Source organism: Pan troglodytes, chromosome 8 (genome assembly GCF_028858775.2).
Source record: "Pan troglodytes isolate AG18354 chromosome 8, NHGRI_mPanTro3-v2.0_pri, whole genome shotgun sequence".
NCBI lineage: Eukaryota > Metazoa > Chordata > Mammalia > Primates > Hominidae > Pan > Pan troglodytes.
Genome location: NC_072406.2, coordinates 41,594,648 through 41,617,362, shown reverse-complemented (window position 1 = coordinate 41,617,362; position 22,715 = coordinate 41,594,648). Strand labels below are relative to the sequence as shown.

The window sequence follows — 22,715 nt, the reverse complement described above, 5'->3', positions numbered from 1 at the left end:
TTTAACACTACTGTCAGAGTCAAATGTAAACTACTCTCCAAATCTGAGAGCAGAACCTGTTAACTTTGTGTACCACAAACACTAATAATATAACTTTAAAAAGTCACATTTTAACAGCTGTAGATGCACATCTGAAGACTGCTCATATACATCTAGATAAGGGGAAAATATATATTGCCTTTGTTCAACGTCAGAACTGCTGAATCAGAGGGTGAAATAATGTGAAGCAAAATACAGACATTTTATTGGATAGCACTGAACAAGCATAGTGGCAAAACAAAACCAAAAAAATAACACTCTGAGATTCTTTATCTTCTTTTAAAACTGAATGGTTTGGGCCAGGGTTGGGGATATGGTGGTAAGAACCAAAAAATTTAATCACCCAAGTTGATCTCCTACCTGCTTCACCAGACTTGGCTCTGAATGAATTTCAGTTATTTCCAAAAACTAAATCTCCCAAAGGATGAAGAGTTTTCATCACTGAGGATATTTAAAATAATACTGCAGCCTCTAAAAACAATTTAAAAGAAGAATTTCCCAAAAATGTTCAGAGCAATGGCAACATTGCTGGAATAAGTAGACAGCTTCCCAAGGTGATTATTTTGAAGGGAACAACTCTCATTTGGAGGTGTAAGTTCTGAAATGCTTGTTTAGAAAACAACAATAAAAACAACAGTTGAATTATTTTGCTACCTCATAGCATGAAATAAAAAAATAGGAAAATCAATCAAATGAAAACCATTCATTCAACAAATGTCATTTAAAGTTGTGTTGTTAATGAACAAAGAAAAGTGCTAACACAATATAGCAGTGTAGAACTATCTAAAAAGACATCCGTATAGGGTCACAGTTAAGCTATTGGGAAAGCCTGACATACACCAGTTGGGAAACATTGGCCCAAGTTTTAGATACCAGACTTTGGCTTTCATCAATATACTCAAACCAAAACTGCTATGAGGAGGTTAAAAAGTAAGGTAATTCCAACAAATATTGTAAAATCGTGTGCCTTTCTGGTACAAGTATCACAAATCTTTAGCCCTGTCATATTCCACTGTGTAAAATTTTAAAGAGCCACTTTCTTCAAAATAACCTGGGCTTCACTACTAGAGACAATAACCTACCTCTTGTATACAGGTTTGTCTTTGTAAATTTTACAACATGTAAGCCTACTTTAGGGTATTCATGGAGTTTAAGTTCTATTTTACAGATACAATATTCAAACAATGCAGTGTACCATCATTAAATAAAACAATGTGGTCTCAATATACAATATCAACCTACCTTGAGCGCTGAAGACTTCGAGGAGAGACAGGTTCATGACCTTGCTGCTTGTCAGCAGTTACAGGCTGCTGTGTGGCTGACTGTGACACTGGTCCTTGCTTAACTACTGGAGTACTAACCTGAAATGTCAAAATCTGGTGAGATGGTCTCCAAATCTAATCCACATCTCTCCCCCCAAAATCTAGGTAATCGTCTTGAAACATGTAAAATGTGGTGTTTTAAAGAAGACAGTCAAGTTCTGAAACTTAGATCTCATTTCTTTGTGAAAATGGCCCAAGGTCATAAAATTACTTCCCTATCAAACCAGTGTAAGAAACTAGTTCTCCTTTACAGCTCAGTTTTCTTTCCAATACATTATTATCTCTTTTGATTTACTGTTACTTTTATATCAATAAAAGTAAATTATGTATGCTACCACATCATACACATATGGATGCTTAGATTTTAATGATACGGAGAAATATGTGATTGGGCTATCAGAAAATGAGTTATGGCCCATATAAAGTTCAACATGAGAGTTTTTCAAAGAGATGTTACTCTACAGAGGTAGACTGAAGTCCATGATTGCCAATCAGGATATGTATTATATTCAGAAGCCACATAGAGAAAAGCAGTTTAAAATATAAGCTCTAAATTGAGGCACAAAGGCAGATGGAGTCCTTTGTGATTAAGTCACACCTCACTGCTGTTTTTCTTTTGGTGGGGTGAGGGGATATGATTAATAATTCTCCCTAACAAATCTGGAATGTCCTGCTTAACTTCTGAATATTACCTATCAATTCTAGTCAAGTCTTATAAAGAACATTTTAGTAAGCACTACATAAAAGCTCAAATGTTCAATTATTTTAAAAACAACTTGAAGAAGTTTTTGGAACACAAAAAACGAACAGCTACCTGCTTAAAGGATTTTTTTTTTTTCAGACAAGGTCTTAGTCTGGTTGCCTACTCTGGAGTGCAGAGTGACGTGATCTTGGCTCACTCCAACCTTGAATTCCCAGGCGCAGGTGATTCTCCTACCTCAGACTCCTGAGTAGTGCACATCACCATGCCCAAGAAAGTTTTTCAGAGTTTCACTCTCTTGCCCAGGCTGGAGTGCAGTGGCGTGATCTTGGCTCAACTGCACCTCCACTTCCCAGGTCAAGTGATTCTCATGCCTCAGCCGCCTGAGTAGCTGGGATTATAGGTCTGTGCCAGCACACCCAGATAATTTTTGTACATTTAGTAGAGACCGGGTTTTGCCTGTTGGCCAGGCTTGTTTCAAACTCTAGGCCTCAAGTGATCTGCCTGCCTCGGCCTCCCCCAGCAAATTTTCAAATTATTTTTGTAGAGATGGGGTCTTGCTATATTGCCCAGGGCCTAATTCAATCATCCTGCCTTGGCCTCCTAAGTGCTGTAATTATAGCTGTGAGCCACCGCGCCCAGCCTTCTTAAAGGAGTTGAAATGCTCAGTTTACAAGTGACTATAAAACCAACACTACCACTTATTTCACTTTTAACCAGTATTTACTATACTCTTAAAATGCCACCCTGAAGACAAGTTCTAAGCTCCAAAAATAACATCTCTTTTGCCAAAACTCACATTTTAATTCTTTCCTCCTTAAAATACTGGCAAATGATAAGGAACTGCATAATAAACTAACAACTGTAACTTGGAATTTTAAAAATCAATCTAAATTGACCCTAAAACATGCAATGATCAATGGCCAAGGTAGGGAAGGGATGAACAAACGGGAAGACTTAAAAGCTCACCAACCACCTCTTTCAAGTTATATTTCAATGCATTTTTATTTTTGGGCTTCTGCTTAAGATCTTACAAAGAATTATTTGGCATTAAAAAGTCTGAAACAGCCCACTGTTTCAAAACTACTCAAAAGAAATTCCCCCTACATTTACCATTTAGACCAGCAATTTTCTAACTGCACCTATGGAGCCAACCATGTAAGATTCTGCTGGGACAAATACAGGCAATATAAGCTTAGTAAAATGGGTCCCTGTATTCACAAACACCTAGGTTTCAAATTCTGACTCTACCACAAAAACTTAACTGAGAGTTTGATTTTCTCATCTATTAAATAAAGCAAGTGATTCTCATGATGTGAAAGCTAAACATACATTAAGTTCTTAGCACAGAAACTGCCTCATTTTTTAAATACAAATATGGAAAAGTCACTGGAAAACATGTTCATTCATGTCTTTTGGAGTTTGAAAATTCTACAAATATTAAGACTCAGTATATCCTCTTTATCTCACTCTCCATGTGACAAATCCCAAAACCATTAGGGAACAGACTCAGATGGTATATTAAAGTAGCACAGATTCAAAGCCCCCCTCTATCCCTCAGTGAACTGAGAAATTCTAGGCTGCATCTACTATCATACCTGTCATTCATTCCACCACTACACTTCATTCTCAGAGGGCTTTTTCTATAACAGATTCTAAAATGTTACTGACTTTCCAAAAGTAAGTAGTTTCTTTTCCAAATGTCCCTCAAAGGTGACATACCTTTGGCTGTGATGAAACAGGAGGAGTACTGATCAAAGGTTTGATAGGGACTGTGTTAGTCTGAGGTGTGCTTATTCTTGGAGAAACATATGATCTTGGGGATGACGCATCAGATGTTAAAGACATCGGAGACTGATTAGATGGCTGGGCTGTAAAAGAGGGAAGCAATTAATTTTAAAGAAAAACAAAACAAAACAAAAAACTAAAGTCCTTTGTAATATATGTGGCAAAGATATTTGTATTACTCTAAACCCCCCCACCCCCATATTACCCAGAGAACACTTATTGGAATAAATCAGAATCTGACCTTCTCACTGGGCCACACTGACTAAGTGAGCTGTGTGTTCAGAGGTAAGCACACCCAGTGTGGCCCACTCTCCTTTATGTGGCTGGAACAGGAAGCTAGGCCTGAACCTAATCTCACATGGAAGGCCTCCTCACCATCCTTATTTCTTCTTTCTTATTCTACATTTAGGCCCAGGTATCCCACGCAGTCTCCTGCTCATGAGGCTAGCCAGAGGGTTGCAAGAGTCTTTGCACCATTATACTTCCATTCCAGACAAGGCATTCCTGCTGTTTATCAGCTTTCTGACAAAGTGACCCTTTCACTTCCCATTTGCTCCTATGTGTATCTCTCTCCATTTGGATACCTTCATGAAGAGGGATATCTAATTCAAGGCAGAAAATGAGCATTTCCATATTATCCAGTCAAAAAACATCTAACGTCAATCTGAACCAAACTTCAACTCTTCAAATACATGCAATGTTTCACAAAGATATATGGCACATCATAGTTTACTTTCAGCTTTGGCATAAAAAAACTCATTAATAACAAAGTCTGAATTAAATACTGTATTAAATAATTACAGATTTGATGGCAATACCTTAAGACAAATGTCAAAGCTTGCTTCTAAAAAGAAAGGAAATAAAAATACTACTGTATATGCCAGTGTTACAAAAAAAAAAACAAAATTATTGTAGCTAATCTCTTAAAAAACTAAAAAAAAAAAAAAGGAAAGAAAAAACTAAATACAAAAAAGGGCTATTAATTCCAAAACAAAATCAAGATACCATTCTAGAGATATCTAAGATGAGTAAGAATACCTTGTGTAGAGAGCTGAGCAGCTTGAGAAATCAGAGACGTTATGTTGAAAGCAGATGGTCCAGCAGTAAGAAACTTATGAATTATAGACTGCAGTGAGGCTTGTGTCACAGCTGCTGTAAGAACTAAAAACATATTATTTCATACATTCGTATAAAAACAAGAGGCTTATGTGGCATTACTAACAACCTGACAAGGAAGAGAACTCACAAGAAACTGGAATATTTCAACCTAGAACTCTCAAAATAAAAGCCTACTAGATAGGAGTAATACAATGGGTCCCAAATTTGAAATGATCTGAGGCAGAGAAAAAGCAACTTAATGGGTTTACAATAAAGGTAAACCAACAGAGTTTCTTTTACACTAATTAAGATGATCACCTGAACAAAGTCTCTCTACAAAATTTAACGAGTGTTCACAGGAACTTCCGATTACGTCAGAAACCTATTCATATGTGAGTGTTCAGTATGTTATATGGAATTAACTGGATAAACAACTGCTATTTCATGTGACTGCCTTTTTAGACAAGCTGGCCATTCAAATCCTGTATCAAGATCCACCCTAATAAATCTAAAAATGGATACAAAAAAGGGAGTATTGGCCGGACATGGTAGCTCACACCCAGCACTCTGGGAGGCTGAGGCAGGTGGATCGCCTAAGGTTAGGAGGAGTTTGAGAGCAGCCTGCCCAACATAGTGAAATCCCGTCTCTACTAAAAATACAAAAAATTAGCTGGGCATAGTGGCAGGTGCCTGTAATCCCAGCTACTAGGGAGGCTGAGGCAGGAGAATCGCTTAAACCTGGGAGGCAGAGGTTGCAGTGAGCCGGGATTGCACCACTGCACTCCAGCCTGGGCAACAAGAGCAAAAACTCCATCTCAAAAAAAAAAAAAAAAAAAGTATTTAGAAATACCATGTATTTTTGATGTGTAAGATATTTTATTATTGACATTAACTATTATTTCTTCAACTATTTATTTTGGAGACAGGGTTGTGCAATCACAGCTTACCATAGCCTTCATCTTCCAGGCTTAAGTTATTCTCCCACCTCAGCCTCCCAAGTAGCTGGAACTACAGGCGTTCACCACCACACCTGGCTAAATTTTTGTATTTTTAGTAGAGATGGGGTTTCACCATGTTGCCCAGGCTGGTCTCAAACACCTGGGCTTAAGTGGCCCACCAGCCTCAGCAAGTGCTGGAATTACAGGCATGAGCCACTGCATCTGGCCTCCTCAAACTATCTAAAAGCCCCATTTTGCCTAAATGAAACATTTACCTACCACACAAGAGAACTGCGTGGTTAGAGAATAAAATAAAAATACAAAAAAATTAAGGACAGTAAGAACAGACTAATGACCAACTAGCCTGAGATAACTTTATTTTTAGGATAAGAACTTAACCACTTAACACTACTTTTAAGTATATTATGTGAAAATGTACATAAAAATTGTTCACTTTATTTTTATTTATTTATTTTGAGATGGAGTCTTGCTCTGTCAGCCAGGTTGGAGTGCACAGGCATCATCTCAGCTCACTGCAACCTCCGTCTCCTAGGTTCAAGCGATTCTCGTACCTCAGCCTCCCGAGTAGCTGGGATTTACAGGCATGTGCCATCACGCCTGGTTAACTTTTGTATTTTTATTAGAGATAGCATTTCACCATCTTGGTCAGGCTGGTTTCAAACTCCTGACCTCAGGTGATCCACCCGCCTCGGCCTAAAAATTTATCATTTTCAACAGAAAATTTTGCAGTGCTTTTAGGAATTAACGTGTGAATCTGAATAGTTTCCAAATTAACACATCTACTTTTATTCACACTTTTTCAAAGTGGCTGACTAAATATTCTGAAACGTTAAGTAGCATTACTGAAAAGCAAGGCTGGAATTAAATAATGCAATTCACCAGGAAAAAAATGGCAACATTTTATCTAGTACCTATCTCCTCCCTTCTCAGAATTTTTTGAAAGTATTTTAAGTAGCTACCTGAATTCCTACTTTTCTAGTAATTAGCATATTTTAAATATTCTGAGTAATTATTTATACAGGTTTTTAGAAACATACCAGAAGTTTTTATACCAATTTCAACAAACGCTCGATTGTTTTAATGTAAAATTTCACCATACACATTATGTACATAGAATGGCTTATCTCCAGCAACTACCAGACACATAACAAGTATTGAAAAATATACACAAGATCCAAGCACCACTAACTCAATTATACTACCAATGGTCTTAAACTACAGTGGATATAAATTTCCAAACTCCAAAAACAAAAAACAAAACAAAAAAAAGTGTTCAACTATAAATTTCAAAAGAAAACAAAGACCATTCCTAAACTGGGGATTTTACTACTTACATAACTTTGCACAATGCAAATAAATTTTTAAAAAACTGTTATGAAGATTTACCTTCATTTATTTTAGATATGTCCACATTAGAATTATTAAGCTGCAGCGTGGCTTGCAAAGCAGGAAGCAATTGTCTAAGAAGATTTGGGTCCTGAAGTAAGGGAGGTATTGGTGACTGTGGAACAGGAGAAACAGGGACCGCTGAAGCAGATGTTGGAGGTGCAGATGTGGGGTTCAGTCCAGAGGCAGAAGACGTGGAAGGAGTTGTGCAAGAATGTGATACGGATTTGTCTCCTGATGTAGATTCTAAATAAAAAATAATAAGCCTGAAAAATTACCTGAATAGAGAAAATTGGAACAAACATCAAAAGAACACCTCTCATGTGCCAGGCACCTAACATAAGTAATCTCATTTAACCCTTACACATTGGAGCACACAGAAGATGCTCAGTAAACATTCACATGACTACAATAATGATTTAGACATTTCTCACCCTATTTCATAGGTAAGAAAGCTGAACAAGAAAGGTTAGATAACCTGAAGCCATAAAACCTGGCAAATCATACCCATATCTGATTTGAAAAGTACCAATCTGTCTACCACCAATGCTATCTCAAAGATAATTATTTATTAACCACACATTCAAATAAGCTTCCATTAGGATAAAAGGACAATATAATTCTACAGGATTTAATTTATATCTCATGAAATAAGGTGAAAAATGTTTATGGCCACAGTAACAACCTACCTCAATAAGACACTGGTCTTAATACAAATCAGGGTAGGTACACCAAGGTGGTTACACCCAAAATGGGCTAAAGATGTGATGAGAAGAGACTTTTATACTTAATAACTGAGTTTTGTAACTACATACTTCCCTTTCGTAATTCAATATATAAGGCAATGAGCTATTTCATTTTAAGATTATTAAAAAGGACACTTTAATATTAAAAACAACCCACCTCATAGTATTTAGAAATAAAGGATGTATAAAATATGCATGGAAAATTATTTGAAAGCTGTTGTTTCAATTATTTATATAGATTTAATGTAACTGTAATCAAAGCCCCAAGAGCACTGTTAATACTATTTGACAAGCTAGTAACATAAATCCTGAAGATTCCATAACCTGAAGAAAAAGAACACTGCCAGCAGGACATGCCCTGCCAAATATAAAAACTTACATTTAAAACAAAGCCAGTTAAAGGTAGACTGAACTTTTGTGTAGGTATTTAAGTCTTTAAAACTCTTAGACGAAAACACAGAAAGGTATCCGTAACACCAAGCAGATGTGTAAAGTTACAAAAAGCAGAACAATTATATTCAAAGTAGTGGTAATCAGACTATTTAAAGAATTTCTATACATCAAAATAGACAAACTGCCCAATAGAAAAATGTACAGAAGACATTATTTCAAAGAAGGAACTTGAATGCCTAGGAAATTGAAGAAAAGATGCTCAACTTCATTCAGAATCAGGACAATGTAAAATAAAGCAACATATCCCTTTACACTCACCATAATGCAAAAATTTTAAAGTCAGACATACCAAATGTTGGCAAAGAGTAATGAGAACATTTACTCAACATTTCTGATGGATAATACATTGATATAACCACACTGGAAAGTAATTTGGCATTATTTAGAAAAGTTGAAGATACGAACACTACACGACCCAGTAATTCCCCTTTAGGTACACACCCTCAGTGAAACTCAGATATATGTAAATCAGGAGAAAATTCAAAGACTATCACAACAGCACTCTGTTTGCTTTTAGTACAAAACTAGGAACAACCTATTTCTTTAAGATTTTCAAGATCATATATACAGTAGTAGCAAGCTTATTGAAAACAGACTCCCCTATGAGTCTTTTTTCACTACTATAATGGTCGAAAGAACTAGGGATAATAGCTCTCTAAAGTGTGGATCTCACAGCTGATTTAAGTACATTTCAAAAATGTGTTGATTAACCATGATGAACTCAGAAGGACTAAGATATTTTTATTTGCGTAAGGGTATACACTTTTAAAGGAGGGTGCTTGAATCCAGCAGACTGCCTATTATTTTCAGCTTTACTGTTCTGGATTCATAGACAAGCATAAAGAAACTCAAATAAAACGATAAATGTTTTCCTTGCGAAAATTCTGCTGTCAGATGGACGTGGTGGCTCATGCCTATAATCCCAGCATTTTGCAAGGCTGAGACAGGTGATTGCTTGAGCCCAGGATTTCCAAGACCAGCCTGGGCAACACGGCAAAACCCTGTCTCTACTAAAAATACAAAAAATTAGCCAGCTGTGGTGGCTTGCGCCTGTGGTCCCAGCTACTCAGGAAGCTGAGGTGGGAGAACCACCTGAGCCACGAAGTCATGGCTGCATTAAGCCATGATTCAGCCACTGCAATCTAGCCTGGGCAATGGGAGTGAGGCCCTGTCTAAAAAAAAAAAAAACCAAAAAACTGCTGTCAGCTATTGTATTTTATGGGGCAATCAATTATAGAGTATATTAGCAGTATTCTCCAGATCACATCCCTCTTAAAGGTTCTTTCACACACAACTTGGGGGCATCCTGATTAATATTAATAATGAAATAAACTCTTTATTTCTACTTACTGCATGAATTAAACTAGTATTAATATCCCCCTGAAATTATCCTCATTCTTTGTTATTTCTGTAAATTTTCTTCTGCTTTTAACAGAAACAAGTTGGAGAACAAAGTGCAAGGTGTTTACAATCTTATTTTCATGTCTACGAGACATGAAAATTAGCAGAAGGGCTTAAAAATCCTTCAGTGTTGCTCATCAAGCCAAGCAAAAGGGAAAATACTCCAAAATAAAAAAAAATACACATCATTAACAAAAAATAACAAAAACATCCTTAATTTCTGTTTATTTACCCCAAGGATAGACTTCTTTTGCAGTTTTGGGGAATTACAAGTGAGTAGTGTGGAAACCAGTTGATTCTACTTAATATTTATGGGACTCTTGGGCAAGTGACATCTCTGAAGGCCAGAATTTCTCTATGAAAAGGTTTGATTTTATTAAACCTTTTAATAAAGGTATTAGTCCTCAACAGACTGCTCATCGGAATCACTTCTAAAGTTAAAAAACAAAACAAAACAGATACCTGGGCTCCAAGCCACATTTACTGAACGGAAGCCTGGGCATATCTAACAACTTGTAAAAGTTCTATGTGTGATTCTGGCACTACTTGCTGTTTATGCAAAAATAGACTGGAGAACCTCCAAGGTTCCTTTTAACTTTAAAAACAAACAAAAGAAAAACATAAAGCAAAATTGAAAAAATATAGCACAATGTGGAGAACTGAATTGAATAAGGATACGATCAGGGACAGAAGCGAAATCTTTTATCCATGCAGGTCTTCAGCATGCTATATTTACACTTTTTTTATTGCTCCACTCTCTCAACCAAAGACACACATACAAACGTCCTTCCAAAGCATGTTGCAAGTTATTTACATTTCTTATGTTACATGCCTCAATCTACATGTATAATACTAAAAAAGCTGAGTTTAATAATACAAACATAAAATGCTATTCTGAGAGGTAGTTTTAGTTTTATCACTGAAATAGTATAAAAGGTAGAAGTTTTATATTTAAAGTGTTGGTTGGGTGCCCCTCCCCTTTGGTTTGGAGTGCCCTTACACAAATCTAGCGTATTACTCAGTATCTTCTATTACATAACATTTATTATCCCTCCTTTGTACTAGGAACATGAGCTTCCTCGGGAGAGGAATTGTGTTGTATCTTTTCTTTCCTGAGATACAGTCGTTCTGTCACCCAGGCCGGAGTGCAGTGGCGTGATCTTGGCTCACTGCAATCTCTGCCTCTGGGTTCAAGTGATTCTCCTGCCTCAGCTGGAATTACAGGTGCATGCCACCACACCCAGCGAATTTTTTGTATTTTTAGTAGAGATGGGATTTTGCCATATTGGCCAAGCTGGTCTCGAACTCCTGGCCTCAACTGATCTGTTCACCTCGGCTTCCCAAAGTGCTGGGATTACAGGCATGAGCCACCACGCCGGGCCTTGTTGTACTTTTCTCTGTAGCCCTTGTAGAAAACAGGACTCGGCACCAAAATGGCATCAACATACACTTGCTGCCTGGGTGCCAGTTAATGACAGCATTCTTCAATACAGGTAACAGGAGCATGTACACATGCATTCGCATTTAACTTCTAGGCCAATCATCTTGATTGGCCTCAAAACTGATAATGCTAAACAATTAAAAAAAAAAAAAAAACCTGATAATGCTGGGAAGGTAGGCCTTACACTTCCATTGATGTAACAGTCAAAGAAAACGATGAATAGCTCATTTTATGCTATATTCATAAAGCTAAGTAACACTATGTAGAGACAAATTTAACTTAAACTTATTTTAAATAATCTTATAAAAATAAACCACCTTTTGAAAACACAAAGGCAACGAAACTTTGGAATAACTTAAAAAAAAATCAGCGTACTTTTAGTATAGAAATATACATATATACATATATTTTTTGAGACGGAGTCTTGCTCTGTCACCCAGGCTGGAGTGCAGTGGTGCAATCTCAGCTAACTGCAAGATCTGCCTCCCGGGTTCACGTCATTCTCCTGCCTCAGCCTCCCGAGTAGCTGGGACTACAGGCGCCTGCCACCTCGACCGGCTAATTTTTTGTATTTTTAGTAGAGACAGGGTTTCACCATGTTAGCCAGGATGGTCTCGATCTCCTGACCTCGTGGATCCACCTGCCTCAGTCTCCCAAAGTGCTGGGATTACAGGCGTGAGCTACCGCACCTGGCCTACAAATACATAATTTTAATTAACAACTTCATTTGTCTGAAACCTTTTCGTCTAATTTGTTAGGATATGAGGCTAATATGCTTAATAACATGTTTTACATGTTTGCAACAAACTGAACATAAACAGAAAATCCACATCTTTGAAAAGAGCTAAACACAAAGAATGAATTTACGTAAGAGAGAATGTAGTGTTTTTCATTAAAAAGTCAGTTCAATGCTTTCTTCTGCGCTTGAAGAATATCAGCCCTACTCTCACTGCTTCAATGCAAACTTTTCCAAGCATTAAGGAAACCTAGCTCGTCCAACCCATGGGCCACGGGCCACATGAGGCCTAGGACAGCTTTGAATGTGTCTCGACACAAATTTGTAAATTTTCTTAAAACATGCAATTTTTTTAAAAGCTCATCAGCTATCATTAGTTTATTTTATGTGTGGACCAAGACAATTCTTCTTCTTCCAATGTGGCCCAGGGAAGCCAAAAGATTGGATACTCCTACTTTAAATGGTCTTTCAAAATCACTCTTTAGTAATGGAATAATATCTGGTTTTAGCTCTAGTGTTGACTTGTGTGTGCCTATGATCTTTTTTTTTTTTTTTTCCCAAGGCAGAAGAACTTTTCTTAGTACAGAACAAAATGAAAAGTCTCCCATGTCTACCTCTTTCTACACAGACACGGCAACCATCCGATTTCTCAATCTTTTCCCCACCTTTCCCCCCTTTCTATTCCACAAAACCGCCATTGTCATCATGGCCCGTTCTCAATGAGCTGTTGGGTACACCTCGCAGACGGGGTGGTGGCCGGGCAGAGGGGCTCACTTCCCAGTAGGGGCGGCCGGGCAGAGGCGCCCCTCACCTCCCGGACGGGGCGGCTGGCCGTGCGGGGGGCTGACCCCCCCCACCTCCCTCCCGGACAGGGCGGCTGGCCGGGCAGAGGAGCTCCTCACTTCTCAGTAGAGGCGGCCGGGCAGAGGCGCCCCTCACCTCCCGGACGGGGCGGCTGGCCAGGTGGGGGGCTGACCCCCCCACCTCCCTCCTGGACGGGGGGCTGACCCCCCCCACCTTCCTCCCGGACGGGGTGGCTGGCCGGGCGGGGGGCTGACCCCCCCCCACCTCCCTCCCGGACGGGGTGCTGATCCCCCCCACCTCCCTCCCGGACGGGGCGGCGGGCCGGGCAGGGGGCTGACCCCCCCCCCACCTCCCTCCCGGACGGGGCGGCTGGCTGGGCGGGGGGCTGACCCCCCCACCTCCCTCCCTGATGAGGTGGCTGCCGGGCGGAGACGCTCCTCACTTCCCAGACGGGGTGGCTGCTGGGCGGAGGGGCTCCTCACTTCTCAGACAGGGCGGCTGCCGGGCGGAGGGGCTCCTCACTTCTCGGACGGGGTGGTTGCCAGGCAGAGGGTCACCTCACTTCTCAGAGGGGGTGGCCGGGCAGAGACGCTCCTCACATCCCGGACGGGGCGGCAGGGCAGAGGTGCTCCCCACATCTCAGACGATGGGCGGCCGGTCGGAGGTGCTCCTCACTTCCCAGACGGGGTGGCTGCTGGGCGGAGGGGCTCCTCACTTCTCAGATGGGGCGGCTGCCGGGTGGAGGGGCTCCTCACTTCTCAGACGGGGCGGCTGCCGGGCGGAGGGGCTCCTCACTTCTCGGACGGGGCGGTTGCCGGGCAGAGGGTCTCCTCACTTCTCAGAGGGGGCGGCTGGGCAGAGACGCTCCTCACATCCCAGACGGGGCGGCAGGGCAGAGGTGCTCCCCACATCTCAGCCGATGGGCGGCCGGGCAGAGACGCTCCTCACTTCCCAGATGTGATGGCGGCCGGGAAGAGGCGCTCCTCACTTCCTAGATGGGATGGCGGCGGGGCAGAGACGCTCCTCACTTTCCAGACTGGGCAGCCAGGCAGAGGGGCTCCTCACATCCCAGACGATGGGCGGCCAGGCGGAGACGCTCCTCACTTCCCAGACGGGGTGGTGGCCGGGCAGAGGCTGCAATCTCGGCACTTTGGGAGGCCAAGGCAGGCTGCTGGGAGGTGGAGGTTGTAGCGAGCCGAGATCACGCCACTGCACTCCAGCCTGGGCACCATTCAGCACTGAGTGAACGAGACTCCGTCTGCAATCCCGGCACCTCGGGAGGCCGAGGCTGGCGGATCACTCGCGGTTAGGAGCTGGAGACCAGCCCGGCCAACACAGCGAAACCCCGTCTCCACCAAAAAAATACGAAAACCAGTCAGGCGTGGCGGCGCGCGCCTGCAATCGCAGGCACTCGGCAGGCTGAGGCAGGAGAATCAGGCAGGGAGGTTGCAGTGAGCCAAGATGGCAGCAGTACCGTCCAGCTTCGGCTAGGCATCAGAGGGAGACCGTGGAAAGAGAGCGAGAGGGAGACCGTGGGGAGTGGGGAGAAGGGAGAGGGGCTATGATCTTTCAAAGGATATTTTGTGATCTCTTCCTAAGCTATTTTAAACTTTCCTTCACTCTCCCATTTGACATTTCTGTGACTTGTATATCTGACCAATTATTTGGTATGTGCTGTAAATATCACCCTTTGATTTTAAATTCTACGTATTTAAGAGACAAAACTTCTTAATGCTTTATAATTATAAATTATTCACTTGTATTTCCAAATTCTGCGGGGGCAGGGCAGCCTACCAAAGACTAGACGCATAAAAATCTGTTGCTATAACCTCTTTCTAGGGTTTAAAATATTATCACTTCAACTCTTCTTATAGGTACCCCTGCAAACTACTGTAAAGAGCATAAAGTCAAACTTTATTTCTTACCTATATTTTTCTGGTATCTCAAATCCTTTTCAATATACAGAAGATCTAAAATGATACTGGTAAGAAGTGCACTTCTAATCATTACTTTCCTGTTGTTTTGACACAGCAACTGCTGTAATACTGAGCAGGACATGGGGACACATGAAACTCAAATTACTGCTACAAAGGCAGCCTGCTTTATCTATTTTGTAATAGTGGTGTTACATGGGAAACATAGAGCGGATTATGAAGAGGTATGTAAGTGTAGTAGGAAAAAACCATAAGGTAGGTAGGTGACAACACCTAAATCTGTGACTTTAATTTTTAAATTCATATTTTTACTCATGTATCCTTCTAGAACTTAATGCATTTATAAATGTACATAAATATGCTGTTTGATAACGAAGAAAGTATTACCTTGTTTTATTCAACTGAGAAAATCTTCATGTTAATACACACAAAAGATAAGCAACTTCCAACAGATTTTGCTAAAGTGACATCCCATACTAGCAAGACCCACTTACACACTCCCACATACTGTGCTTCCCAACATTCAATTGTTGTCATTAGTCTCAAGAGTGAAAAATATCCTCCTAGTAATCTTAATTTTCAGCATACACTAGCAATCTTTCTCTTGCATTGTTTTTACCCTGGTAAAGTATACACAGCATCAAACTTACTATTTTAACCATTTTACAAGTATAATGCAGTGTCTTTAAGTACATCCACATTTCTGTGCAACTATCACCACTATACGTCTCCAGAACATTTTCATCTTCCCAAACAGAAACTTAACACCCACTCCCACCCCGGACACCACCAAACAGTCCCTGGTAACTACTATTCCAGTTCCTGTCTGTATGAATTTGACCATTCTAGGTACCCTAGTATATGTGGAATCATAAAACATGTGTCCTGCTCCTGGCTTATTTCATGTAATATTCTCAAGGTTCATCCATGTTGTAGCATGTATCAGAATTTCACTCCATTTGAAGGCTGAATATTGTATTGTTAGTCTATGTATCACGTCGTATCCTTTCATCTGCTGATGAACACTTGATTGTTTCTATCTAATGTTTGTCTGTTGTGAATTACTAGGAACACCCGCATGTAAGCAGGTTTTGAGTCTCTGCCTTTCTTTTGGGTATGTATCTAGAAATGGAATTGCCAGATCCTACACATAATTCTGTTTAACTTTCTGAAGAACTGCCGAACTGTATTCCAGAGTAGCTGCATCATTTTACATTCCTACCAACAATGTACAAGGGTTTCAATTTTTCCACACCCTCCAAAACACCTATTTCCATTTTTTAATTATAATAGTCATCCTAATGGGTATTAAGTGGTATTTCATTATGGTTTTTGAATTGCATTTCCCTAATGACTAAGGAGGCTGAGCATCTTTTCATGTGTTTACTGGCCACCAGGATATCTTCTTTGCAGAAATGTTTATTCGAGTCCTTTGCCCATTTATGAACTGTGTTGTTTTACATGGTTAAGCTGGACTTCTACATATATTCATTCATCCCTTATCAACATACGTGATTTACAAATATTTTCTTTCATTCTATGAATTGCATTTTCACTCCCTTTGATGTACAAGTTTTTAATACTGACGAAGTCCAATGTGCCTATTTTTTTCTTTTGTTGCCTGTGCTCTGGTATCATATTTCAAGAAATCATGGCCAACTACAATACCATTTAGATTTTGTTTTCTTCCAAGAGTCTCAGTGTTTTAGTTCTTAAATTTAGGTCTTTGATCCATTCTCAGTGAATTTTTGTATATGGTGCAACAGCTCTTCTCTAATTTTCTGTTCATTGGATTGTCCACTGTTCTATTGGATTGTCTTTTTCATTCTGCTTTGTATGTATCTTTTTATGTATCTTTAATGTATCCTGTTACATGTCGCAAGTATTTTCTCCTGTCTGATACTTATCTTTCAACCTTTGTTTATTGTACTTTTCATAAAGAAGTTTTAAATGTCTATGTGGTCAAATTTACTAATTTTTAAAAAGACAAATCCATTTTGGGTCTTGATGAAGACTTTCCTTACCCTCAAATTACAAACAATATTTCCTAATATTCTTTTTATCAGTTATTTCTTCATTAAGTTGACTAAACCTAGTTAAATTTAATGACTAAGACTAAATTCCTACACTAAGTTATTCGATTATTCAATAAATATTTGAATAACTATGGCCAATCTTTCTAACTTTTCATGAATATTTAGTAAGCCTAAAAATTATTTTACAGCAAAGCAACTGAGTGCTGAAGTTGGCCCACTACCACTGCCAGTTAATGACCATCTACATCAGCTATAAGAGCCTAGCTTTAACACATACTGAAGTTTTTGAGTTCATTCAATTGTCATTTAGTCTACAGATAGCATAAAAACAGAAGGAAATTTTACTTCAAGTGACTGACTCACACCTCATATTAAAACGACTAGTCTGTCCTGCCCTTTACATATGGCACTAGCATGTGAGTATGTGATTATTTACACATGTTCATACGGAGAGCTAGCTTGAGATTACTAAATAGGTCTAATTCTATGGCTACTTTGTTTTGTTTTCAAATTTATCTCTGCTAATAAACCATAATTCTAAATCACTAAATAGAGAACTTACTGAATAAGGATATTAAACTCTCCTGACAACTTGGTCATAGCAAACAATAAGGACCCACGTTTCCTATTTTGTCATTTCACCAATCTAGAAGGGATGGCAGAGTTAGAGCAGGTTTAAAATGGCCATTGGGGTGCCAACTGATAAAATTCAATTTTGTATTTTTTTGGTGTATCAGTTTCTCTATTTGTTGTATGGTTGTCCAATAAAGTGATCATACATAGATGTTCAAATGTTACCCTAACAAACAACTATAGACCTAAATGGGGTCACCTCACTCCCTTGTTTCACTCTACCTAACATCAAGACTGTTCTCTGCAAAAATAAAAGAGCTCTGCAGCTTTCTCTACCCTTCTGACTACTCATGCAGGCACAAAACTTGAATTCACCTTAGGTTCTTTCTCTCAAATGACACACTGGCATCAAACAGATCTAAATCCATTGCTGGTATGCTTTAATCAGATGCACAACACATACACAAACTTCTTTTTCTCCAAATACTTTTTAAAAAACCATGACCAGTGCAAGTGCTCCCAACTCTCAACACCTGTTCTTATAGCATCCATCTACAACAAATATTTAACACATAGAACATGGATGCCTATACAACATCCATTACACACATGTAGTATAGGCATCCATCCAACATTTACACACTGTTGTATAGGCATCTACAACAAATATTTACACACTGCCTATTATCTGTCAAGCACTAGGAATAGAGCAGTGGTTAAGAAAGACAAAGACTCTGCTCTTATACACAGCATCAACCACTGACATCTTTAGACACAGCTCAGCTATACTATCAGTGCTTAAGAACAACAGGCCAACCTGATTTGAACCATCAGCGCTTAATATAAATTATTTAATTGTTAAGAAAAACCTAAACAAGTAAAATCACTAATTTTACTTGTTTTAATCATTTTAATCATCTACTGATGAGAAGAGTCAATAGAAAGCTTAATTTAAATAACATGGATGTCTCCGTTGAGAAAAAAAATATGTCAAATGGACATTTCAGAAATATGGAGAACAATCTGAACAATCTAAACAGACTAAATGGAAAACAATCTGTAAAGATTAAAGTTGCTATAAAACTTATCTAAGGATGTAACAGTCTTCAATTAACATACAAGGAGAAGAACTTGGAAAGACTGCACAATTTCCCCTATAAAAACAGATAATTCCATGGTAGGTAATCGAGTTTCTTCCTACAAGTTTAAGAATACTATATATAAATTATGCACATGCTTGTGATTAGCAAACACACTTCGTGAAATTTAAACTCGAATCTACTCTGTCAGAAATTTTACATTACGAGCGTCCGAACTGACATAGATGTGCTGTATGTTATGTCTTTCATTGTATTTGGTTTTGAGGAAAGAACAGGGTTGTGGAGAAGCTGCCTCTAACACCACACGTTTGAATTGGGGTAATGTTTAGGCTCTTCATTTCTAAGATAAGAGATATTACCTTCCCTCACCAGTGTTGTTTTAAGGAATAAACTAAAATGAACATAAGACAATTAGCATCAAACTGCATGGAGGGAAGGGTTAGAAGGTGAACAAAGTACAAAATACAGTAAAACATAATGTTGAGCCCTAGAGGGGATACAATCTAAGTGAAAAAACTGAAATTACAATGTTTAAGTGTTGTAACAAAAGAGTATTGGATTCAACAGGACAGCAATGAAAGAAAGAACATGTTCTATTTAGCAAAAGCTCAGGACAGGAAAGATAATGGCAAGTCCTAACAAATGTCCAAGTTTGCAACAGATGAATTACAGAGAATTAAGAGTGCAACGGGTGGCGACCAAGCTAGTAAAACAGACTGCAACCATCCTGTCAAGTGCTTGCTATAATCTAAGCATGGACTTTATCATCTGGATGTTTAAAAAACCACTAGAAGTTTCTAAGCAAGGAGCCGACACAATTCAATTTAAATGGTATAATGATGCCACTGTTAAGCGGATAGACTGGGTAAGAAGATAATCAGGAGATTATTTCAAGAGAACCTGGCCAGGTACGGTGGCTCGCACCTGTAATCCCAGCACGTAGGGAGGCCAAGGCCAGAAGACTGCTTGAGGCCAAAAGTTTGAGACCAGTCTGAGCAATACAGTGATTTTTACAAATTAACAAACAGAGAGAGATGACCTGAATTTCAGTAAGTGAAATCTCCACGAAAGATTTTTACAATTAAAAGAGAGAGAGAGAATCTGAATTTCAATGAGTGCTAGGAGAAAGAGCCCAAGATTTGTCAATGGGTGGGTGGGTGAGAATGTTTAAGTATTTAAGGCAAAGTTAGGAAGAACAGTGCTGTCAATTACTGCGAATCTAAGAATAAATTGTGGGAAAGGGAGAAATTAGGGACACATTGTATATGAGGATACGTAACAAATACTAAGAGTTTAGAGAAGGTAAGTAGATACGTAAGTCTGAACTAGAACTAAAGACTTGGTAGTCATAACAGTAACAAAATGACTACCAAGGAACATGGTTAACAAGAAAAAGAACCAAACAGAGGAAAAAAGGCTGAGATGCTGATATGTAAGAAGCAGGAAGGAACAGAAATAGGCAACTGAAGGAGGGTAGTATCACAGAAGCCAGAGAAAGAATTGCAAAAAGGAGTTAAAAAGTGTTAAATGTACAAAGGTGACATGGGATAAATACTTTCAAATGGCCATCAGAATTTTAACTGACAAGGATTGTTAAAGTAAAATTTTCTGTGAGCAAATTGTCAAAATTACAGGAACTTAAGAAACCAAAATGTCCTATGGAAAATATATTAACTATAGCATTAATTCAGATTTCATCTCTCAATATTTCTCTGCAAATTTGTCACAGGGTAAATCTGACATGTTATGTATGAATTTTGGTACAAACCATCTTTACCAAATTTGACATTTGGAACAAGCAATAATCTGACACATTATGCACTGTATGATATATATACTCAAGTATATGGTTGAATAACAAGGAAAATTCAAATAACATGTATAATACATATGCATGTATTACATGCATATAACATGTAATAAGAAAATTTCAAATAAAATGTATTTATAGTTGAGTTTCTGCTCAACTATAAATATTAATCTCTATTAATCTAGATTTTAAGGGGGCTACAAGTTCTTTTTTAGGACTCTTTAAAATCACACTGTAGTTCAAGGAGAGAGGAAATCAGAAACAAAAGAAATCCAACTATTTGAGCCCTTTTGTCAACAAATTGAATCAATGTGAATTAATGTATCAAGCCTCTCCTAAACCCACAGCATATTTAAAAGCGCATCGACACTTACTAATGGTCTGCTAATGGATCTACCTATGACAATTTATTTACTGCATTTTAATTTCCTTAGATTCTTAAAACATACTATGAAGTACAAGTTTCAAATTGTGAATGGTCTATGCAAATTTTATCACACTGCTTATGTTGTGTCACACCTTCCAAGTAGTTGTTCTTAAATTTTTCTGTAACTTTTTAAACATGCTATGATTACTGACACTGAGTTGGATAAACGCAATTTGGGTTGCAACGTTTAACTTCCACTCTTCAGACTTAAGGTCCAATTCAGACATTAACACGCCTTATCTTATGGCCCACAACTTAATTTTCTAATCACAAACTGAAACCAATAATGAAATGTTATACAGACATTAGTTTTAAAATACCTCTATATTAAGTATTAAGAGAAAACTGAGACGATTTATAAACTAAACTGTCAAGACAATGATCACAAAAACAGAAAACTGAAGAGACAGTTACTTGACTTTAACAAATTACTTAAACCATTATTGTTTTAAATTAAGCACTTGACTTAAAATTCAGAGGCAAGAAACAGTTCTGAGGCTGGATAATTATAAATTAAAGAAAAAAGCTAAATATTGCTAACTCTACACCTAACTCTACACAGAAACATTCTAAAAGACTTTTTTAAAAATTTATAATTCAGAGCCAAAGGAAATAATGTAATATATAAGAAACTTAGAAACTATAGTTCAACGTGCAGCATCTAGTAATAATGGCATACCTTTTCTTTCTGTTTTCTGTGCAGGGACAGAAGATGTGGGTGTAGGCAGTTTTGATAAAGTAGATGCTCCATTAGCATCAAATGATTTCTTTGGCTGGTGATCAGACTGTAGCGTAAATGGACTAGAAGGAACAGTGCTTGGGGTAGCAGTTGGATGAACCACTGGTTTGATGGGGTGCTGTACTGGCGTAGAACTACTGTGAGTCTCTGCTCTTGGCAGTCTGTAGTCTCTGTCATTGTGTCTGCTTGTTTGAGACAAAATATTCTGTGGGAGCAAACTACTGGCATCACTGGAATGCTTGTCTTCCACTTTAGTTCACAGTTCGAAAAAACAGATGTTGGAATGACAGAAGGGGGAAGAAAAAAGATTACATTAGAATCCTACCTTTAACATCAGCTAATTTAGCAACATACTTGTACTTACATATTCTTTTATAAAACTGCAAACCCAGTTAGTGTCTGCAGTTTTACCACTGGCATGTAAATATGCAATACTGGAAGAGGAGGAGTTTTTGCTCAACTATAAATATTCATCTATACTCATATTTCAAGGGTGCTACACATTTTTTAAGGATTCCTTAGAATCACACTGTAGTTCAAACAAAACATAAAAAAAAAACAAAAAAAATCAACATATGGAGTTATAATATCTCATAAAATTTTTAAAAATGTTTTAAAAGCAGAAAAAGTAAATGCTTCGTTCTTTTACACTACGGGTCACAGATTCTAATAACTGAATTATTCACAGTGGTTCAACTGCAAAGGAATATTAGGCTTCATTAGCCTGGTCTTTCTGAATACTAAGTTAGCTACAATTAGTTGCCTCTAAAGCAGTTTATAAGAAGGCTTAAATGAAATCATTTTAAGATGACTGAAGTTATGATGAACTGTGAACACAGTAAGTAAACCAATCTGTAGTATTTTTAATGTTACAAATACCAGAGAGTTAATAAAATCATGATGCATAATGCTATCTAAAAATAGAAGTCCAACACCCGCAGCATAGTGAGAACAATCTACTTATCACTAGGTGTATTAAAAACAAATCCTCTTTCAATTTAAAGCCACAAAAATACTTTAAGCTCAGAAATACTGAAAACAGTTTAAAATCTATCAATTTAAATTCTAACACCATGATTCCACAAAACAGTACAAAAAGAACGAAAATTTCAACTATCATGTTGAAGTTCATTCAAAGTGTCCAATCTAAATTACAATATTCCCAACAATAACTAAAGAATTAAAATAACCTCCAAGGAGAGAAACGACCTAAAATCCAAGCA

The 22,715-nt window shown here is 38.4% G+C and overlaps 1 protein-coding gene across 21 annotated transcripts in view; it reads right to left on the bottom strand.

The window, feature by feature from the left end:
* Window positions 1-22,715, bottom strand: part of WAC (WW domain containing adaptor with coiled-coil) — a 90,008-nt gene that overhangs the window by 5,040 nt on the left and 62,253 nt on the right. For 7 of the 21 annotated variants that reach the window (XM_016962843.4, XM_063780573.1, XM_063780572.1 and 4 more), the window contains 5 exons: window positions 21,433-21,741; window positions 7,293-7,538; window positions 4,888-5,010; window positions 3,784-3,932; window positions 1,282-1,400 (listed from right to left, as the gene is read on the bottom strand). In XM_016962843.4, the coding sequence (XP_016818332.1) occupies window positions 1,282-1,400; window positions 3,784-3,932; window positions 4,888-5,010; window positions 7,293-7,538; window positions 21,433-21,741 (946 nt within the window). The remainder of the gene's footprint in view (window positions 1-1,281; window positions 1,401-3,783; window positions 3,933-4,887; window positions 5,011-7,292; window positions 7,539-21,432; window positions 21,742-22,715) is intronic. The other 14 variants (XM_063780580.1, XM_063780583.1, XM_063780584.1 and 11 more) reach the window with 3 other exon arrangements.